The 18,796-nt window shown below is 41.8% G+C and overlaps 2 protein-coding genes across 2 annotated transcripts in view; one reads left to right on the top strand and one right to left on the bottom strand.

Moving 5' to 3' along the window:
- LOC149932675 (acidic mammalian chitinase-like) overlaps window positions 1-12,773 on the bottom strand; it is a 44,727-nt gene extending 31,954 nt beyond the window's left edge. The window contains exons 1-2 of the mRNA XM_090155947.1: window positions 12,686-12,773; window positions 12,554-12,594 (exon numbers count right to left, since the gene is read on the bottom strand). The gene's annotated coding sequence lies outside the window, so the exon portion shown is untranslated. The remainder of the gene's footprint in view (window positions 1-12,553; window positions 12,595-12,685) is intronic.
- Window positions 3,314-18,795, top strand: LOC149932674 (inositol hexakisphosphate kinase 1-like). Its single transcript, XM_090155945.1, has 5 exons — window positions 3,314-3,582; window positions 9,417-10,027; window positions 14,518-14,984; window positions 15,057-15,784; window positions 16,507-18,795. The coding sequence occupies exons 2-5, from the start codon at window positions 9,736-9,738 to the stop codon at window positions 16,541-16,543; spliced, it is 1,524 nt and encodes a 507-aa protein (XP_090012071.1). The 5' UTR covers window positions 3,314-3,582; window positions 9,417-9,735; the 3' UTR covers window positions 16,544-18,795.
- Window position 18,796: the final 1 nt, after the last annotated feature.

Genomic DNA, 18,796 nt, shown 5'->3' with positions numbered 1-18,796 from the left:
CATTTTCGAAATTTTGAAATTAGTTAAAATTTTTCACAGGGGGGTCCTAGGAATCGGTCAGAATCCCATGTTATTTTCAATGGGAAAATTTCCATTTGTTGTTGTCAAAAACATTTTTCGTTGTAATGGCAAAACGGTTGCCCATTGAATAAATTCCTTTTAGGATTTTTCAAGTTACACGAAGGTCTACCAATCCCCCGAGTTTTAACAAAATCGGTGGGTTACACTTCGGGATGTCTCCTTGTAAGAAACAGAAACGACCGCGGAATTCTGAATGGAGGTATTTGGACTTAGTCTGTGGAATTCCGGACTTTCCTATTTTGAACCTCGAATCTATAAAATGTGTGAAGAGTATCGAGTGTCTACCGGGTGAGAGACGTTTCAAAATATCTCCAAGTCTCGTGTTTACTTAGACTTTAATCTGGCAAGCGTAATATTGATCGGCTTTCGGATAGGTTATTTCTAGACCTCTCCAGTCTTTTCGTGAGACTGCACGTATCACTCTTTGGTTGATGGGCGGTGATATCAGCCCGCGGAAAATGGGAAAGATAGAGAGCCGAAAGGCTGTTTTATCGCGGAGATCGATAAATAGCTAGTTATGTAAGCAAATTAGTTCAGACGGCGGTGACACTGCGGGAAAATGAAAAGCTTTTTTTTAATTGAAATTGTTTGCATTTCGATTCTACCTTCGCACGTATCCCTGACCTTTTACTATAATGTCACCTTCAATTACTTACTCGTGGGTTTACGTCTGCACTAATTATCTACGCCTAACCCATCAAATATCTGGCAAGAGTTTAATAAACTCATTTTTTGTAGACAAAAGCGCCCCGCTTATACGCGATTATTATATTAGATTGGCGTTAATTCATCGGCGCTGTCTTATTCACGCTCGCTGTCCTTAATTAGAATCTCTGGAAAACTAAGTCCAAGGTCGACGCGGATGAACCTTCCTTCCGCCCGCCGCGTGTGATAAATTATCGTCTAATTTCGAGCCAAAATTTCTAGAAAACATTCTCTCCGTAATATGTATAAACTAAAGAGAGGGAACGCCGCAGAAGTGTTCGTTATTTTTAGCTCCTTTTCTTATTTGTTGGTCCATTCTCTTTTCTAAGTTGGACGCGATACTCTTCCTTTTTGCTGGCCACTTTTTCATTAGATCGCGTCGTATATGTCACGCGGGATGAAGACCTCACGAATGTCATTTTTAAATTTTTCTTTACCCGGTTTATGATCAGGGTTCATACAAACATGGAAATCAGTGAAAACATGGAAATATCAGTTAAATTTATTTAAAGCAAAAAATTCAGGGAAATGTCAGGGAAAATGAAAATTTTCCTGAAAAATCAGGGAAAATAATTATGATAAACTCAAAATTATGTGCAATTTGTTTTAGTATTACTGAAATTATTACTTACAAGGAGAGTACCCGAGGTGTTTATTGCCGATTTTGTTCAAAGTCGGGCGTAATGTAGACCTATATGAGATATGAAATTTCCCAAAAGAAGACGTTGCACTACCCATTCGTTTTGCTATAGCAACCGAAAATGTTTTTGATCACTTAATACGATAAAATCTCCATTTAAAAAAGCATGGGATTTTCTCGGTTTCACTGAAAATTTTGAAAATCACGAAATGTGTAATTTACCACATTTAGGTAAATTTCATCAAGTTTGGGTAAATTGAAACATTTTTGGGTAAATTTGTAACAAATTTTGGGTAAAATAAGGGAAAAATCTTATTTTGGTTGTAAGTGGTCAAAAACATTTTCGGTTGCCATGGCAAATCGAATGGGTAGTGCAACGTTTCCTTTTGGGAAATTTCATATCTCATATAGGTCCACATTACGGCCGACTTTGAACTAAATCGGCAATAAACACCTCGGGTACTCTCCTTGTTAGTCAAGATTGAACGTGTGAATTCAATACTATGTTATATTAGAAAGTGTAACAGTAATGCTTTTAACTATTTAGAGACCCTATTGTTTTAAAATATTCAAAACTATATACTCTGGAAAACCTGGAAATATCAGGGAAAATGGTTATTGAAATATTGTATGAACCCTAATGATTAATTTTTCGATTTAATTACTAAGGCGCTAAATACGACGTGGAAAAACTAGGATGTAAAATAGACGTAATATCCGAGCTACGTGCCCCGGAATTCTAATAGTATACATTATTCGCGTTTTTAACGGGTGAACACGTACGATACGCGAAGGGAACTTTGCTCTACAATTTCGTTATTTACCTCCCGCTTTGAAAATTACTCTACTTAAGTTTATCACTATTTTTCCACACACTCTCTTAGGGATTTGTGTGTACTGGGCCCACGTACATTGCAGCCCGTTATGAATTTTGGAGATCGTGGGACCACTAGTTGGTCAGTTGTCCATTTTAGTGCTTTTTGGGGATATTAGCCTTTAAATCTCTCATCCTTTTTTTAAATTAAAGGTTTAGGTTTTCTTCGGCCTGTCACCCTTGAAATTTTCCGACTTGGTTGAAAATTATATTTTTAGTTAGAACTTATCGTCTCGCTTATCGTTTCTGAACTAAGTTTTCGGTTGCATTAAGAAATTTTAATTTCGTGGGACCTCATAACCCGCGTACCAATTGATACAGGTGTGATCTAAATCCCAAAAACATTTGCGTTTCGCTACCTTATTTCCGAAACCAGGTAACTCCAAAAATTTGGTTTGTGTAAAATTTAATTAAATTGACGCGTTCACGTTTCGCTACCTTATTTCCAAAACCAGGTAGCTCCAAAAATTTGGTTTTGTGTAAATTTTATTTAAATTAACGCGCTCACGTTTCGCTACCTTATTTCCAAAACCAGGTAACTCTAAAAAAATTCCTCTCGGGTTTATTCAGTTAATGTACAAGATGATTGTAAATTTGTTTAAATTTAATGTATTTAAAATATATTAATACATCATCGGGGGGATTGCGTGTACTTAAATGTTCGTGACATCTTGTTTTTTTTCCACGTACGAAAATATCTTCTTAAATTATACCGAGAATTTAACTCTTAAACTTTACGAGAATAGTTGAAAGAAAAGAGAATTACACTTTCAAGCTTCGCAATTTTATAGAGAATTTGTCGTAATCAAGGCCGTTATTATCGAACGATAGTAAATGAAACCTCAATTTTGACAACTATAACCATAGCGGCCGTTTGATCGCCGGCGGCACTCCGCTTGGATGGCATTTCGTCATTATTAATAGCCCCGTTACCGCGGAATTTTCATTTTAAACGAAACACGCGCAATCGTTTCCTGCAAGTCGCGCGTCATCGATAAGAATGACTCCTCCCAACATCCCGAATTTTTCACTCGCTCTCTCGGGAATATTTTATTTGTAGATCCGTGAAAAAGGGGAATCTTGGTAACCTCTCAAGTCGCTCTCCCACGCTTGGTTTGGTTTTGGAGCCGTTAACTGTTTTTTATTTTTCGCGTCCTTTATCACCCCGAGGAAATCTCTCAGTCAAGACGTTGCTCTCTAATTATATAGTCGCTGTCCGTCTGAATCTGGCACTAGGGTCGAAACTACGCGGGAGAAGGCTTAAAAGTAGACAATTTATCGGGTACGTATAGCGAAAACATTCGTACTTGGAACTAGTTTTAAAATTTGACGTAACTTTTGTTTTTGAAGTCACGCGAAGAGAGAGACGGAGCGGATTCCGTCTGTCAACTTTATCTGGCATTGTAGGCTCTACGGAGCACCGTTATTCGGTTCGTAGATTTAACTTTGGCGGAAGGAAAGTGGGCGCTGATATGGAAGGAACGGCGCGCTGTCAGGATCCAGCGATGGCGTGCCAGGAGATCTGGAACGCTTAACCCGGCGTTGACTCTAAAAAGGCGCGTTTCGCTCTCAAAGTAGATGTATGTACGGAATGCTCTCTCTTAGGGTTCCTTTCCGAAAACGCTCGATTCATTTTCTCCCTCGCACTTTGCCTCTCGGTGCCAGCAACTTTCTACCTTTATCGCGAATTCTTGATGTGGCGCTTTTTATCAGAGTCTCTCCTCGTCCGTGGACTGTTATAGAGACGAGTCGCTTACATTTTCCCTCTTCCCCAGTGAGAAACCCTTCCATCCCCAAAACTCCCCTAGTGTTTGCTGTAGGAAAAATATCGCGTCAAAATTGGCCGAGCCTTTTGGAGTCTCTCCGGGAGGTCAAGTATTTACCATCTATCCCTTCTTTCCACGAAGTGAATTTATTCAATCAGCTATACGAGTATACTAGTCGGTCCTTGAAATGGGAGGGGCGAGTTTTAGAGTGAGGCGAAAATTATAGGTCACATCCCCTCGTAATCTTTTAGTTTACGATATCTTTTCGTCTATTTGTAATCCGTAACGGAAGCCACAAAAGTTTACTTTTAAACTCGGCGATAAACGCGAATCGTTTCCAGCCTGTGTATTTTAGCGCGAAGGAGGAGAAGGTAACCCACCTGGGGCGCTAGCGTGCGGAGAGAAATAGAAACAAACCACTTTTTTATCTCTCTTCGTAACTCCGAAAATAACAAAATTCGCCAAATGCGAAAGGGTTTATTTTTTTATCCGCGAAAAGTTGCCAACTCCGCGATGGAATGTTAATGAAAACGCCATGTACGAAAACTCCACGTCCGTAAAACTAATCGACTCTCTTGGCGCGCATCGATACACTATATCTCCGGAATGCAACGCGCGTTAGAATCTTAGAACCGCAGCCAGGTTTTCTCCGAAATCAACTCCTCCTCGGCGTTCGTTCCCACGACTAAAAATTGGTTTTCTAACCCTTTAAAATTCTTAATATTTTTGAACCCGTGGTGGGGGAGAGCGGGCTCCGGGAATGCCACTAAAAATAGAGCTCCCGGCGCGATTAGAAACGCCGCAGCCCCTCCCCAGTCCCCACCACGTGCCGGAGTCTCCCCCCCCCCCGCGTCTCCTTATTATTATTACGAGAGAAACGAAAACACTTTCATATAGAAAAGGGATATTTTGTCCTTGCGCTTCGGCTTCGAGAAGACAGTCAGCCTCCCGAAAAACAAAGTTTCTGTCAGCTAAATTCTTCCGTCTCTGGCAGAGGTCGACTGGAAAAAATTTGTTGAGATCCCAAACCGCATCCCTTCTTCCCGCGGCGCTTCGTCACCGGGACGTATACCGGATTGTTGGACTCGAGGGTGGGGATGGGGTGTAGTTTGCGTTACGCGACCATCGAGTGAACTATAAGGTAAGGGTTTGAAGTTTAAATTCCTAAAAATTCGCCGGATTTGGGGCAAACGTCTCCGCGATGAGAGACTGACGATCGAGAGCGCGGCAACCTTAGTTAGTCTGAAGCGAATAAGTTATTACTATTTATAATGCATTTTCTGCCATCGCGGAAAAACCTCGTTCTCTATAACTCCAATGATGCTTTCGTCGGGGATTTTTATTACGATTCTAATGGCGTTTCGCCGTTGGTCCTTCGTCAAGTTTATAAACGGCTACGCTGTATTTATAATTTATCGTATACAAAGGGTCGAATGACTCTGGGGTTATTGTATTTCCGAACGCCCCCACCAGCCGCCCGCTTTTCAATTAGTTAATTTCGTTACGGAAAGCGTCATCGTATACTTAGTTTGGTTTATTTTTGCATCTTATTCCACGTAGCCAAGGTCCTCCGCCCGCATCTGTACGGTACGAGTATTGTCTGACACTGGCTGTGACGAGCGCATTTTCTCTTTACGCCTAGCCGCTGTTGCCAACGCTCAAACTTATAGCGACGCTAAACAAATATCGATTCGAGTTCGGTAGATGAAAAATAAAGCAAAGCCCCTGTAGAAGTGTTTTGACCGTTTCGCTCCGGTGCTCGGGGAGAAGTGGCTTTCCGCCGTTAAGCCTTAAAGGAAATGAAATGATAATTTTCAACCATAAATTATCGAGGGGTCGGACATTTACCAAAATCCCGTACACTTTGTCTAAAATCACAAAATCTTTAAACTCTTTCTATGGTAAACAGGGCCGTCTTAAGGCATGGGCTAAATGGGCTACAGCCCAGGGCCCCCACCCAGTTTTGGGGCCCCGGAAAGGACGGCCATACAGCCTCTACTCTAGGGATAAGGTTCTAGTTGGTTAAATATTATTTATGCTCATTTAATATTACGTATCTTTTAGTTACGTCTAAAGTAATTTGACTCATCGCCACATCGCGTGTCATACGGTACCTACAATTTCTAAAACCTAACAGCGAGTCACTGTCAGTAAAAATCTTTTTTCATTAGCCTTATGTTATACTTTTGAAATTAAAAGTTTGTTTTATTATTGTGTAGTTGAATTTAGACAACGGACAAAGAAAGGTTGACCGTTGGCGATCGCAAAGGTCTTAAGAAATAATTTAGTCCAGGGCCCCAAAAGGTCTTAAGACGGGCCTGATGGTAAATTAACATTGAAATCCCAAAATAACTTCAAAAAGTAATGATAAAATCGCCAAAATCTCTACGAAATCCCAAAATCCCGTACAAAATAATGGAAAGTGTCCGACCCCTCGAATTATTTGGTAACAAGAACTTATTTACGGGTGATTTTTATCCCAAAAAAGTTCTCGTTTTGTAAGAAATTTTCGAAATAACAACGCGACATTCCGGGTTAGAAACTATCTTATTTCGTAAACGGATATGTCAATAATCCTCCCTGCAGCGCATTTTTAAAAAATTGGAGGTATATCGGAGGGGACGAATGTGACAAAAAAAAACAGCGTTCTTCTTCCGTTTATACATTGTCATTATTCCGTTGGTATTTAGCCGGAAACCCCGTACCGTCGAGTTTCCCACATTTTTTAGCGGAGTTTTATTAATTTATTTTCGATCCGTCGAACTGGTTTCATCGGCTTCTTTTTTATTTCTTTCGGAATGAAGACAATGTAGTTTTGACCTAATGGCGATTATCCGACTCGGAAAAAGGGGTGGAGAGCGCCTCCGGACTAAGGGGCCAAGACAGCGTGGTGGCAGTCGAAAAACCTTTGATTATTCTCCTCGAAACACGCTGCGCCACGTATGCCTCGAGGCGAAATACCATTTTCCGAACCGCATTCCGCGCAATGTCTCGTTCGGGCTTCAGTCATTTAAATTTGGCGCTTTTGATGAGACTAGAGGAACGATGACCCGCGCTTTCGTACCTCTACGCGTAACGCGCTTGGAAAAACGCCCTTTCTCCTGGTTTTGCATTGAAGGCGTGCCTCTCTAACCTCCCTTCTGTCACCCCAAATTACGTTTTCGTTAAAGATTTATCACGCTGGAGTATAAACCCCGTACGTAGAAAAACTATCCGTAATCCCCGGTTTAGTGGAAAGTGTAAAATGGGGGCTCCATTAAGTTAGCCCCCCCCCAAGTAAGCAATTTTAAAATTAGTTAGCGCACCTTATTGCACCTATCATGCACCGTAGTGCACCACCAAAAATATTTTATGCATCATCGGGGAAAGGCGGGAAATTCAAAAATCAAAGTGGGGGCTAAGTTAACGACAGCCCCCCCCATATTCGATTTTGATAATAATAACGTGCCTAATCTATTGCACCAACAAAATCTTTTATTGCGTGAAATTTTAATAAACATAAATGACTATAATATCTAATATTCGGTATTGATAAAAACCACTAGTCTAATCGAATGCACCAATGGTGCACCAGAATGCACCAGCAATTTTTTATTGCACCGTCAAAAAAAAGAAATTAAAAAAATATTAAATTATTCATGTGGGGGGGGGGCTAACTTAATGGAGCCTAAAATGGGTAAAGTTTGTACCCATCCTTTCGCTTAATATCTTTTTACTTAGCGTTTTTGGTCGGGACTGTTGCTATAGAACGAAAGAGGGACCTCAAATTTAAATGGAACTTTTTCCGCGCGCTTCTATATTACTAATTATATTTTATTCTGGAAAATGCGGGCTCTTTCCTTTCTGGTAATAATTACAACTACAATTACTAAGTATTATAAGGGGTTTCTATTTCCACTAATTGGTTTCGTATGTTGATTTGTATCGGGGTAACATTCCCGCGTACAGTGACCGTATTTAGCGTCAAGTAGCCCAAAATCGCTCTTTTTAAAAGATGTAAGTGTAAATTGAGTAATAGCGCTCCAACAAGACGGTAAAGGCCCAAAACAAACTACCCCTACATTCTACACGGACCATTATCGCTCTCTTTTTATCGATACGTAATTTATTCGACTCGTAAATCTATCTAATCCCGTATTTTATGGCGAGCAAAACTACTTTACGTTATCAGCTCCGCGTAATCGTCGCCCTTTTCCAACCTGAAATTTGCCTTTTTTTAAAAATATTTTCGTTGGAGGGGTGAATCGAAAAAGGGGGTTTATTTTTAATAATAATAGCCTTTAAATACGCGAAGAGGAAAAACCGGGTCTCTCCGTCTATTATGGTCTAGGGGTGAAAATGACGCAATGTTTCCATGTAGACGTTGAATGGAAAAGAGAGAGAGAGGCTGATCCCAGCCTACGAGAGCGAGGTGTGGGGGGCGATGTAAAATGTTATGTAGGCTGCGTAGAGGGCCGTTCGTTTTTCTCCGAATCGTGGTTTAGTTCAGGTGTGTCTCGCGTAGCCGGCGAACGGAAAGTTTTCGGATCGGGTAGTTCACCCGAATTTCTACGTTTTCTTTTGATTTCGCTAATTGATAACTCGCCTCGTGTCCCGGAATCGGCTCTTAAAGGGCGGCAATAAGCCTAGTTATCTACAATTGAGAGTGAAGTTAATATAAAGCCGCGTGACGCGTAAGATGTTTCATAACAGAATCGTCAGCCATTTCGCTAGGTTGCGATAAGTTTCGGTGTGATATATTTGCCATCCGGAATTGGGGCCAACGCGTTTATCGGGTATGTGTTCCGCGCCTGCCTGTGTGATATCGACAAATTATCAACCTGCATTTAACCCCGACACTGAAATTATACATTTTTGTAATTTAAATAATTGTATTTGTAATTATTAGTGTAATTACCCCCCTTTGTGTGTAATCAAACGAGGAAAATGTGAGTAGTGTTCCGAAGTTTTATTGTACGCGTCCAATTTCGACAGTTTTATTTTCGAAAATGAGGACAGCGTTCCTCTCGTAAAGTACCGGTATTCGAAATTTTTCCATTTGGTTCAATGATAAATAAATTTCAAATGTGTGGTAATAAAGTGTGGTTTTAACGCCATTTTTTATACGTATTTGATATATTTCTAACTCGCGCGTTTTTACCATTTATGTCCTGTTTAAATTGATGGCTGAAATAAAATTTACCGTGTCTGTAACGAAAAATTGGTTTATTTTTTGGGTTAAAAAGATGTAGTTGTTTTACGCTGTATACCGTATAGGGGAAGTCTTAATAACCCTTTTTGAAAATGTATTTTATTTCGAATTACTTTTCCCTGAACGAAATTTTTACGAACATTTTCTTTTTTTTCTTAGCACCCAAAGTATTTTCCTTTCGGCAAAACAAAGCGATAACTTGGAAGGAAGAAAGCGACCTCGTTTTTACGCCGTCGCTTCGGGCCGTCGTAATCGCTGCGGCCGTGGGCCCGATCAACCGGAGAATTGGACTCGACCAGTAGCCAGGACCCAACCAGAAGAATTTCAATTGTCCCTCCCGGTCAACTTCGCCGAATCTAGTAGCGTACGAGAAGGACTAAAGAGTGCTGAACGACTGTCTTACCGGCGAACCGTTGATCTTTCGGAAAGCGCCTTGGCACCGTTTTTTCTGTCCGATTGGCCTTCAGCGCCGATTGACATGGTGTACTTGGACCTACCGTCTATGGAGGATAGGGAAAGTTTCTCAGCTGCGGGGTTGCCGCCGGAATCTCACTCGCTTCTGCGCCACCAGGAGTTCTCGTCCACCGACGCCGGTGGAGGGGGTCGCGAACCCGTCACAGTCTTGCAACCGTTCACGCACCAAGTTGGGGGACACACGCAGCTGATGATGCTCGACAACAGCACGCTCTGCAAGCCTCTGATACAGAGGGAACTCCAATTTTACCTCAACATTCCCAGGGACATGAGACACTTCACGCCCCGCTACAAAGGTAAAACTACCCCCTGTCCGTACCATCCCGTGGTAAAACTACCCTTTCTCTCCGTACCATCCCGTGGTAAAACTACCCTTTCTATCCGTACCATCCCGTGGTAAAACTACCCTTTCTCTCCGTACCATCCCGTGGTAAAACTACCCTTTCTCTCCATACCATCCCGTTGTAAAACTACCCTTTCTCTCCGTACCATCCCGTGGTAAAACTACCCTCTCTCTCCGTACCATCCCGTGGTAAAACTACCCTCTCTCTGTACCATCCCGTGGTAAAACTACCCTCTCTCTGTACCATCCCGTGGTAAAACTACCCTCTCTCTCCGTACCATCCCGTGGTAAAACTACCCTCTCTCTCCGTACCATCCCGTGGTAAAACTACCCTCTCTCTCCGTACCATCCCGTGGTAAAACTACCCTCTCTCTCCGTACCATCCCGTGGTAAAACTACCCTCTCTCTCCGTACCATCCCGTGGTAAAACTAGCCTCTCTTTTTACATCCCGTGGTAAAACTAGCCTTTCTCTTTTTACATCCCATGGTAAAACTAGCCTCTCTCTCTCCGTACCATCCCGTGGTAAAACTACCCTCTCTTTTTACATCCCGTGGTAAAACTACCCTCTCTCTCCGTACCATCCCGTGGTAAAACTACCCTCTCTCTCCGTACCATCCCGTGGTAAAACTACCCTCTCTCTCCGTACCATCCCGTGGTAAAACTACCCTCTCTCTCCGTACCATCCCGTGGTAAAACTACCCTCTCTCTCCGTACCATCCCGTGGTAAAACTACCCTCTCTCTCCGTACCATCCCGTGGTAAAACTACCCTCTCTCTCCGTACCATCCCGTGGTAAAACTACCCTCTCTCTCCGTACCATCCCGTGGTAAAACTACCCTCTCTCTCCGTACCATCCCGTGGTAAAACTACCCTCTCTCTCCGTACCATCCCGTGGTAAAACTACCCTCTCTCTCCGTACCATCCCGTGGTAAAACTACCCTCTCTCTCCGTACCATCCCGTGGTAAAACTACCCTCTCTCTCCGTACCATCCCGTGGTAAAACTACCCTCTCTCTCCGTACCATCCCGTGGTAAAACTACCCTCTCTCTCCGTACCATCCCGTGGTAAAACTACCCTCTCTCTCCGTACCATCCCGTGGTAAAACTACCCTCTCTCCGTACCATCCCGTGGTAAAACTACCCTCTCTCTCCGTACCATCCCGTGGTAAAACTACCCTCTCTCTCCGTACCATCCCGTGGTAAAACTACCCTCTCTCTCCGTACCATCCCGTGGTAAAACTAGCCTCTCTTTTTACATCCCGTGGTAAAACTAGCCTTTCTCTTTTTACATCCCGTGGTAAAACTAGCCTCTCTCTCTCCGTACCATCCCGTGGTAAAACTACCCTCTCTTTTTACATCCCGTGGTAAAACTACCCTTTCTCTCCGTACCATCCCGTGGTAAAACTACCCTCTCTCTCCGTACCATCCCGTGGTAAAACTACCCTCTCTCTCCGTACCATCCCGTGGTAAAACTACCCTCTCTCTCCGTACCATCCCGTGGTAAAACTACCCTCTCTCTCTGTACCATCCCGTGGTAAAACTACCCTTTCTCTCCGTACCATCCCGTGGTAAAACTACCCTTTCTCTCCGTACCATCCCGTGGTAAAACTAGCCTTTCTCTTTTTACATCCCGTGGAAAAACTAGCCTTTCTCTTTTAACATCCCGTGGTAAAACTACCCTTTCTCTCCGTACCATTCCCGTGGTAAAACTACCCTCTGTCCGTACCATCCCAACCTACGCACCTTAAAGTTGTCTTCCTTCCTCTCGTATTTCATCGAGGAAGATTTTAAAATTTTATCTTAATAACCGGGTCAATCCGCGATAACTTCCTTGAACTTAAACCTATGACGCAAATTATAGGCTTAATCGTAGTTATTAGACGCTTTCCCGTTTTCATTTTTTTTGGACTTAGCTGATTATTATTATTATTCTGGTTAACGTCAATGGCTTGGTTGCCAAATCGTCCGCTTATTTGGTTCAGTGGCGTTGTTTTCCTAACAAGCTCCTTTCTTCACGAGACACTATAAAGTTATAAGCGGTACGAAACCGGCTCCTACGACTTCTCATTAATCATTCAAAGATAGCTCATTTATTTACCAAGGCGAGATGCATTTACCGAACGTGACAACTCTTTGGCCTCGATTTTTGCCGCCTCACGAGGTTCCAAGGCTCCGAACGTCCAACGAAGAAAGCGAAGGGTGTTATTGTCTTAACTGTCCTCCCAGTTAATCTCGGTCGCTTCCCGCGATTAGAGATAAGACTTATTATTCTCCGCGATATTAGTCCGCTTTGTTTATTTACTAAACTTTAAAAACGTTAATATGTATTTCAAATCTACCGCGGTTATAATATCGGCAAACTCCTTTGATAGCTTTATCGTTCAGCGTTCAAGGGTACCCGCTTAATCCTCATCAGATAAGATTCGTACCGTTCTTTATTAACTTTAAAAACCTACCGTTATCACTGACTTGTTTTTTACCTTGGGATATTCCGTTAACTACGAATCGCTTTTTCAGTCCCCTAAAAAAATGAATTGTTTTCGTCAGATGGAATATTTCTTAGCTAGCCTTGTCGAATAAACAATTCGAGAGAATGGCGGATATTTACGTACGTCAATCAAATCTTTAGTCTCGCGCCTATGATAAAGAAGCTGCTCTCAATTTTATCATCGGAGTTATGACATTTCTCGAAGGACTGCGATCTTTTCAAACGGTTTTGACAACCCACGAGGGCGTCCAATTGAAATCATTCTCCATTAGATGATATATTTTTACGCTCAGTTCTTCCAGTCAGACCTTGTTAAGATTACGTTTATAAAAAGCGTGTTTGTCGCGCTTTTAAAACGCCAATTGCGTGACAACGAGAAGGCTATACCGTCACTGGTTGTAATCGTTGTATAAGTTGGGATTGAACGCCCTTTCTTCGCGAAAAGGGTCGCGAGAAAACGGCTCGCTCAATTTAAATATAGCATTTTGGCTCCCTTTCTCGAACCCGTTCGAATTCCCGAACCCTTTGTACTTCGCCGATTTCTGCCAAACTTCTAAATGAAAATAAATTGAAAAGAAAATAGGTGTTTTCTTTTATACACTTTCTTAAAAATTCTTTCTCTACTTTTATCTATCGCCGTTTAGAGTAAGGCGATTCTCGGTTTTAAAAGTGATCTCTTAACAACCGTGAAAAGGACTCATCCGCCGTGTTAGTTCAATCTTCGCTTAAAAGAATAGCGTCGTTTCGAAACTGGAAATAGAATTTCGAATTGTCGGTAATGCGCGTCTGGCACTCTCGTAACACGCGCAATCGGAATTAGTTAGCGCCTAACCTCGACGGCAATGAAAAAGAAGAGGGCTTTTGATACGAAGCCAATTGATGAGCTCGCCGGGTTAAAAGCCAGAGGCAAAAGTAGTACCCGCAGCCCGAACATTCCGCCAGACAATGAAAGGTAGATAGAACGCTCCGGCTGTATCCGTGGGACCAAGTCGCGAGGTCTCAACTTCGTGGTGAAAAATGGCAAGTTTTCCGAAGTAAACTGATATTTTCTATTTTCTACACGATCGCTCTTCGTATGGCGTTCGTGCCGTGGCGTCATCTGTCTAGTGGAAAACGGCCGTTAAAATGGGACGACTTAAGCGCCTAGCAATTACGATCAGCTTTTATATATTTTTTTATCTCAACTGTCTGTTTTCGTCAAGCAGTCTGCGATGTTAAGATTTCTTTCCCTCCCTCCGGCGGCGGGCAACCACACCAGCGACTGGCAAGGTTAAAGTCGTTTGATAATGTCGGACATCTTTTATTCTCCACCCCCCCCCCCCCCCGCCCTCCTCCCCGTTTCTAGGGATTGGAAGAATTCCTTGGCTCCTGACGAGAATACTTAATGTTTGGCGGCCTTCGAAAGTTTCGATATTTTCGTTTTATCTCGTATGTTAGTTCTTTCTCGTCGTTGTTTGGTTTTTCCCCCGACATTCAACCGTCACGTGTAAAGGAAATGTCGGTACTCGACGGTAGCCAAGACAGAAGTTCCACCTTTTAAAGGGTGTCTCGGTTTCGGTACTATCTCTGGTGTGATTTATCACTAGTTACGCGAACCCGTAACACGTGTCTCCCATTTGATCACACGGCGGCTTTCACGTTTTCAGGCGTGTGTATTTCTACTTCCATTCTAAAAACCGTAATTAACACTCGCCATCTTCGTTGTTCGGATGCGTCTAACGCTACCGTTTGGCTGGGCTTATAAAATCTGTTCAAGGTTGTTTACCCCCTTAGGTATTGAAGTTTGAAGTCTAAAATTATAGTCTTTTTAAGGTTTTTTAAAAGGTTATTTTAGGAAGAACGTCACCTTGAAATATTTCAAGATTTAACGCGTCTCATAAGATCGTGTTTCTATCGCCATTGCCCTGGTCTTAGAATAGACGATAACTGTATTGGATTTTTTGTTTGTGGTTTCAGGAGTGATTCAGGTGAAGCAGATGGATAGCAAACCCATTCTGTATCACCCAACGAGGGGAACGAAACAGAGTCCCAGTAGCGAAGAAGACGACGACGATCTGGGCAGTAGCAGCAGCTCGAAAAGGCGCCGACACGCCTCGACGTCGTCCAACTCGTCGCAAGAGTTCCGGGTTCAGATCTGTAGCTGCAGCGAAAAGGGACTCCTGCAGAAGGAAGAGAACTCTAAGTCCTCGAAGCAGCATAACTCGCACCACAATCGTTCCAACGAAAACAGTCGACCCAGCCAGAGGCACTTCTTGCTCTTGGAAAACGTGGCGTCTCAGTTCAAGAGGCCCTGCATCCTGGACCTGAAAATGGGCACCAGACAACACGGCGACGACGCCACCGACGAAAAGAGACACCGACAAATGGCCAAGTGCGCCGCCAGCACCTCGGCCACTCTCGGTGTCCGACTCTGCGGCATGCAGGTAATTGACCGCTTTAAAACATTTCATCGTATTCCGTTCGATTAATCGTTTAACATCCGCTCCGCTTACTAGGTATTTAAAGCTCACGTTAGCGGATACGTTTGCAAAGACAAATATTACGGACGGCGGCTGGACGAGGACGGTTTCCGAAACGCCTTGTACCAGTTCTTCCACGACGGCTATCGTTTGCAAATCGAGCTGATCGAGAAGGTGGTCAGCCGCCTGTGCGAACTGCGCAAAGCCGTCGAGCGCCAACACACGTTCCGTTTCTATTCGAGTTCGCTGCTGATCGTCTACGAAGGATCTCAACCCGGACCCCGACACCTGATGTCGCCGCAGTCCAGAAACAAGAAGAGCCCCACCAGCGAGAGGGAAGACTTTCTGTTGGAGGACGAGACCGTCATGATGCTGCAAGATATTTCGTCGGCTGACGACGAGGATTCCATGACCGGAACCACCACCGACGACGACCTGAGCTACGACGGCTCGTCTCAGAATTTGGCCAGCGGAGAGGACGAGGAAGACTCCTCCTTGGAAAGCAGCTCGGACTGCCCCTCCACTTCCGTTTGGGCATCCGGAACTTCCGGCCGCATTTTGCTGAAATCCAGTTCGAGTCAACCGAGACGTCTTTACTACCGGGAACCGCCGGTAGACGTCAGGATGATCGATTTCGCCCACACCACCCACGAGGGCTTCGACGGGGACACGATGGTCCATTGCGGACCCGACAACGGGTACTTGCTTGGACTCGATAACTTGATCCGTTTGCTAATCGAAGTGCAACATCGAGAAGAGAATAAGTAAGTCCTCCGGACGCGTCCGCTCGCCTTTAGAATGTGGGCTTCGCCGTGATGGGGCCCCGTTTCGACAAAACAAAGAGCGACCACCCTCCCTTCTTCGCACGAAAAGAACGGGATACGTCACTCTCGAATTCATTGATTGTCTCTCTCAATATTTCGACTGCTATAATTCAAAATGATGATATAAAATGATATATAATAATAATAACTAAATAAAACGAAGCTCTCTCTCTCTTACGTTTCGCTATAGAAAGATAGCGCCCGCCAAATTTTACGGTTGTTGTTAACTTAAAAAAAAATACAGTAAGGAAAAATGACAAATCTTAATAACGCAATTTTTGGCCTCGTAACTAACAAAGCATCGGGCCCCAACGGCAAAATAAGTCAATCGTATTAACACCGGTACATCTATTGTCTACCGATATTTACTAACACGATAAAAGTAAAAATAATAAATAATATTAACGAAATATTAATGAGTCAAATTCTCCATGAAAGGAGAATTTTTCCAAACTTTTTAAAATTTCCACTAATAATACAAAATATGTGGGAAAAAATAACGTAGTCCCGATGATATATTAAAAAGTCGATAGGGTATAATCTATATGGGGGAAATGTTACAAAGAGGGCCTTTATTTTTTTAATGTTTGGTGCTCTTTCTCTGTTTATTTTTTGGCTTTCAATTATTTCTCTTTATTTTCACGGCCAAACGTACAAATCAGTATTATATTTAAAGTCAAAAGCGTGCTGCGATTGTGATTTTTTTCCGGTGGATTCGGAACGGCATAAGAAAGACTTTGTGTTCCTCCGCCAGTGAAGAAAAGAATGCTTTATTTCATTTATTATACCCTTATCCAGGTTTATATAAATATAGTACGAACTTGTAAAACAAATATATAATTTAGCATTGTTTTTTTTCTGTATTTTATCTTCCAATTTGTGGGTGATCTTTTCATTGTTTTTTTTTTTACAATTGTGTGGGTGTTTTTTAGCGTACAATTAGTGGATGTAAAATATCATCGTTTTCCAGTTTCAAATTCTGATTAATTTTGTACGGTCATTGAATGCTATAGATTCCTCCTCCCCCCCCCCCCCCCAATTAAAGACGGAAAATCGGTTTATGGGGTAATATGAGAATAAGCGTTTTCATTCCATTTTAATGACATTGAAACCATACCCGGTAATCGACTTAACTGATAATTATAAGGTGCAATACAAAAATAAATAGTCTTAAGATTGAAAAAACTTTACGCGGGCGAGGCCCGAAAAATCTTGATTAAAGTAAACACTGAAATGCAGTTTTTAATTATATTTCTCGTTGATCTTTTTTAGTAGTTAATCCACTAGAAAATATAGAAGATGAATAGCCACTCTAGCTTTCACAAAGCGTTAAAAATGTATCTCTACGTTCTAAAACTAAGAACGTACTTACGGTGTATGAATATTTCGGTAGACGATGTTTACTTTTTAACATTACCCGAAGTTAATAGGCCTAAAGTACCCCGAAACTATAAATCGAGTTTCTATTCCTCTTCTATCATTTCTACAGTCCTCCCCAGGAATTTCGCTTGTTGTATAGTTCAGTCAAATGGAACTGAGCTAGAAAAATAAAACTTTTTTGATGTGTGTGTCATAAGGGTTAAATGAAGTCCTAAATTAATTTAAAACTAGATATAAAAAGTCCTAACTATTTATAAACAAATCGTGATACAAAATCAAACTACGAACTTACGTTTCTGATTCTTGTATAGAATTAAATGTGTAAATTTTTAAAAGATTTCGCGTGTAGTTTTTCGTTCTCGATTTGTATATAATTCAACGTGGCGCCGTCTACATTTCTCCCAAGAAAAACCAATGTACCGAGTTTTTCCGCAAATATACGATTTTTGACGGCGAATTGTTTTAGACATAAATTTAGGCCGTCCTGTAAAAGAAACTCGCCTCTATAGTACGTGGTAGTGGTACATTTCACGGTATTAACCAGTATTGTAGGCCCCTGATAAGTATTTGGCTGTATTTCGCTTTAGCGCCGGGACCATATATTGAATGTACACAATGGCTTCTATAGTTTGCACCAAAACAAGTAAATTTCAAATCGCTCTTTGATATTTTGAAACTTCGATATAGGCCTATATGTATAGTTTATGAGCAGCCGCTTCGGGACATTGTTCGAAGATTTGCTTCGATAGGTACTTGGATTAACAAAAAATAATAAAATCGACCATTCCTAACACGGATTTTGGAGTTAGGGTTTGGTGGAAGAAAAAAATCTATTTTTCGAAAGGGGTCTCCCACCCGAATATTTTCGAAAATGAAAAATAAAAACTTCGTTTTTTTGAAAAAAGAAATAAAAACAAAAAGCGACCGTTGGGGTTTTGAGCTTATGATAAATACTAACTGTTTAGCTATAATACCTAAGGATCGAAAGCCCGTTAGATTTAAATAATCGTACCTTTTACATTAGATTGTTTAATGTGCAATAGTGCCTAAAGAAGTACCTGAATACGGTGGTGTTATTTTTTTTCGTTTTTTGATATTTTTTCCATTTCTGTTCTTATTTTTTTTTCTCGTACATACACAGAGCGAATGTAAATATAACAAAAAATGGCGTATATTTATTATTCGATAAAGCGGATCTTTTTAGAATAAGAAACGAAACTTTGGAAGGAAAAAATACGGCGTATACGCCGCGAGTTTTCTTTATTATTTTTCAAATAACTTTCGAGAAAATGACGATAAAGAAAGAAACAATATTCTGTCCATCTTCGATGTGTTCTGGTTTATTCTTTAGGAACTAAAAACAAAACTGAAAGTGTCGGAATAAACTCTAGTATGTAATTCGTAAATTATATGCCACCCCTCCCCCATTCACTACTATGGCCTACTATCGTAAATAAATATTGTAAATATCAACCATTTTCGTCAATATTAAAGAAAAGATGAGAAAACCAGCAAAAAAACGACGGTAAATTAACCGTTCTTGGATGACTAAATAAAACATGCATTTGTTAT

This window comes from Leiobunum rupestre, chromosome 8, assembly GCF_980474605.1.
Source record: "Leiobunum rupestre chromosome 8, qqLeiRupe1.1.hap1, whole genome shotgun sequence".
Taxonomy (NCBI): domain Eukaryota; kingdom Metazoa; phylum Arthropoda; class Arachnida; order Opiliones; family Sclerosomatidae; genus Leiobunum; species Leiobunum rupestre.
The sequence above is the reverse complement of the archived record's forward strand: the minus strand, read 5'-3'. Positions and strand labels throughout refer to the sequence as shown.